The sequence below is a fragment of the Lottia gigantea genome, assembly GCF_000327385.1.
Source record: "Lottia gigantea unplaced genomic scaffold LOTGIsca_46, whole genome shotgun sequence".
Classification (NCBI taxonomy): Eukaryota; Metazoa; Mollusca; class Gastropoda; family Lottiidae; genus Lottia; species Lottia gigantea.
Window position 1 is genome coordinate 425,867 of NW_008709614.1, and position 3,011 is coordinate 428,877.

General features: G+C 34.6%; 1 protein-coding gene across 1 annotated transcript; it reads right to left on the reverse strand.

Moving 5' to 3' along the window:
* Window positions 1–832: 832 nt before the first annotated feature.
* Window positions 833–1,837, reverse strand: LOTGIDRAFT_218336 (hypothetical protein). Its single transcript, XM_009061103.1, has 2 exons — window positions 1,700–1,837; window positions 833–1,465 (listed from the first exon to the last, which is right to left on the reverse strand). Exon 2 carries the CDS (start codon window positions 1,456–1,458, stop codon window positions 1,189–1,191), a length of 270 nt encoding a protein of 89 aa, XP_009059351.1. The 5' UTR covers window positions 1,459–1,465; window positions 1,700–1,837; the 3' UTR covers window positions 833–1,188.
* Between the last annotated feature and the right edge of the window lie 1,174 nt (window positions 1,838–3,011).

A 3,011-nucleotide genomic window follows, 5' to 3' on the forward strand; every position in this document is an offset into this window, starting at 1 on the left:
ATCACCATCCCACTCACCGCCATCTCCATCCTCGCCATCTCTCCAACGTAAACTTTAGTCAGCATCTACAAGTTGAGATTCCTTTGTAGTTGAACTGTTGAAGTACATGGATCCACTCTTTGGAGGACATTGACAGGCGATGTGTTTCCCATTGAGTGCGCCACATGACTGGGGGGGGGTGAGGAGGGGCGTTTCTAAGAATCTGTCAGCAATAGAACACCATTCATCAGGGGTGGTGGAACAAACCATCACCTCCATTTATTCATCGATTATGGCTTAGCTGACTTCTCTGACAATGAGTTACTGTGAGTGTTCCTCCATCCGAACGATAAACTTTCAGCTGACGGTTCCAAACATATATCGACATATGGGTATAATAGCTATATAACTTATTATGCTATACGTTAAGGTGTGACAGGGCAATTATAGGATCGGAACCTGTTGTGCAATGCCGGAATACAGTTTTCCAAATGACAAATTTTTCTTTGTATCAGTATAATCACGGCAATGGGTTTGCATCGAGACTATCAATAATAATTGTATGTGTTTCTTTCATATTTCAGGAAAATGTACGCGAAATTGAATCACACATGCAATCAGATTGCGACTCAATAGTAATGAGTCATGCACCCAATTATAGTAACATTCCATATACTAATGGGTTTTGTATAGTTACAACTACTGATTTACCATGAACCCATCAAATCCTTTCACCTTCGCGAAAAAGACATTGCTTGGATATTTAGTTTCTGGACAGCTCGCTGGCCAAAAAGAATCTCTTCTTTAAGAGCTGTGTCCTCATCATTTGTCAACCATAAAAAGTTTTTGAATTCAGAATTTGTATGCATGAGAAATACATTATTACACAATTTATTGATGAAAAATGTATTTATAAATAATATATACAACATTATCACAATAACATGTGTCCTTGTTGATGTGGACCCATTGTATGCTGAAAGGCGATCCTGTTCTAGAAAATAACAACATTATATAAATATCGACTTTATAAACAAAATTTACAAAAACAAAATATTTTTACTGTTAAAATAGTGTTCAAAATATCAATATCGTAGAGAGTTCAAACAAAATTTAGATCAACATTAATAACTTAAATGTGTATAAATAATTTGCTGAGTTCATTTCGTTGTTCGAATTTTACGAAACACACGAGTTACACAATGAAAATTAACCAGATTTGAACAATAACACTGCAACTTGACCCGAATAAAAGTAGATGAAGTTTTTCGTTTCATGGGTGACGTACGATCCAAAATTTCGTCCTACGATACAGTGCCATGTTGGGTTGTATTTTTTGTCGAATTCTTTCTTTACGAAGGCTGCGATATCTTTTTCTACGTTGAATTTCTCTAAGGCTTGTGACGTCACATCGATAGCGTCCTGTTGCATATCTTCTGCCATATCAGCATTTTTAATAACAGCCTTTGTGTTAGACATTGTGGTTCTGAAAGGATACAGATATAATTTTGAAAAAAAAATGGAGTGTTCATGTCACAGACTTGATAGGCGTTATTTTGATCTATTTGAGCTAAATCTTGTGCTCTTGGTGTATATGAACCAATCCTAGACTAACTGCTTTTCTAAACTGCATTAATGACCGGGAAAACCGAGTTGAATTAATAGCATGTTCTAGCCTAGGGGTGTTCACAATACATACTTGATTATAACAAAACCTTACCTTTATGCTTTCAGAGTTCTTTTTTCTGTTATGAGAAGAATGATTGCTTAATGACTACTTGCTAACGATTCTCATTTTTATAGTGGAATGAGAAGTTACAAAGTGAAACAAATATTGGCGTCCAACAGTGGTTTCTATCAATCCCTAGTAACCTTGGATTAAATAATTAAGCCAGATTATCTCGTGATAAATAACCTGATTGCAATTACAAATAGAAGACTGGTTGTCTCGACAACATTCACATGCGTTTTTCTTAATACCTTTAAATAATAGGCTACTGAAGGGTGGGAGACTTTTAGGTGAGGAAAACTAAATTCAAAAGCAGTACGGTTTATATTGACACTGTCTTGTGTGTTGCTTAGCATACTAACATGGTAAGGGTAAAAAATACAAATTCTGATACTTTAATTTGAGTAAACATTCTGTAGTACATGCACATGTATACCTTAGAAGTGTTTTTTGTAGAAGAGAAATGATAAGTACATAAATCACTGAACATCGTACTCATTCCAAACATTAGATATATGCATAATATGCAAATTAAGTTTCATCTATTACGCTCACCACTTTTGAAGGGAAATAACTCAAAAACAGTTACAATGCAATTGAAAATCTGCCAAATTCGAACTCGTACTTTTCTCTCATTTATGCATTGGGGAACACCCTTTCCCTCATATCACCCTTTTCCTACGCATACCTAAATGTATAAACTAATTTCTTTCAAAATTGGATGAAGTTTCGACTGCGATCCATGGACAAGGACATATTAACATATATTAAATTATAAAGCCTCTTCCAGACAAGCTTTGAATTCCGGACAGAATTTATCTTGTCCTTTTGGCTGTTCAATTTGATATACAAATTTGATAAACGTGTATCGTGTCAGGCAACGAACAGTGATGTAACCTATTTTCGTGGATATAAGGATTCAACACCGAATTTCGTCAAAGTTAAACAAACGAAAAAAAATTTTTATGTCTTAGATGTTTCCTCGGATATTCTACAAAATAATAGAAATTGGTTTATTTCGATTTTCTTAATGAATCCTTCACTTTGACCCATATTTCATGAGCAACCAACTCGGCAGCAGAATGCGTCACCTATTTTCGTGTACAATGTTTGATCTATAAATAAGTCTAGAAAAACACGTTGTATGGATACCGGGTGGTATAAATAACTTCTCTTAGTATTTATCTTTAATATCAATTCATTATAACTAGTGACAATTCCTTCAAAGAACCACGATTAAAAAAAAATAGTGACTGACAAAATAAGGTACGTAGCGTGATTAATTGCTAAAAGTCATGAAACA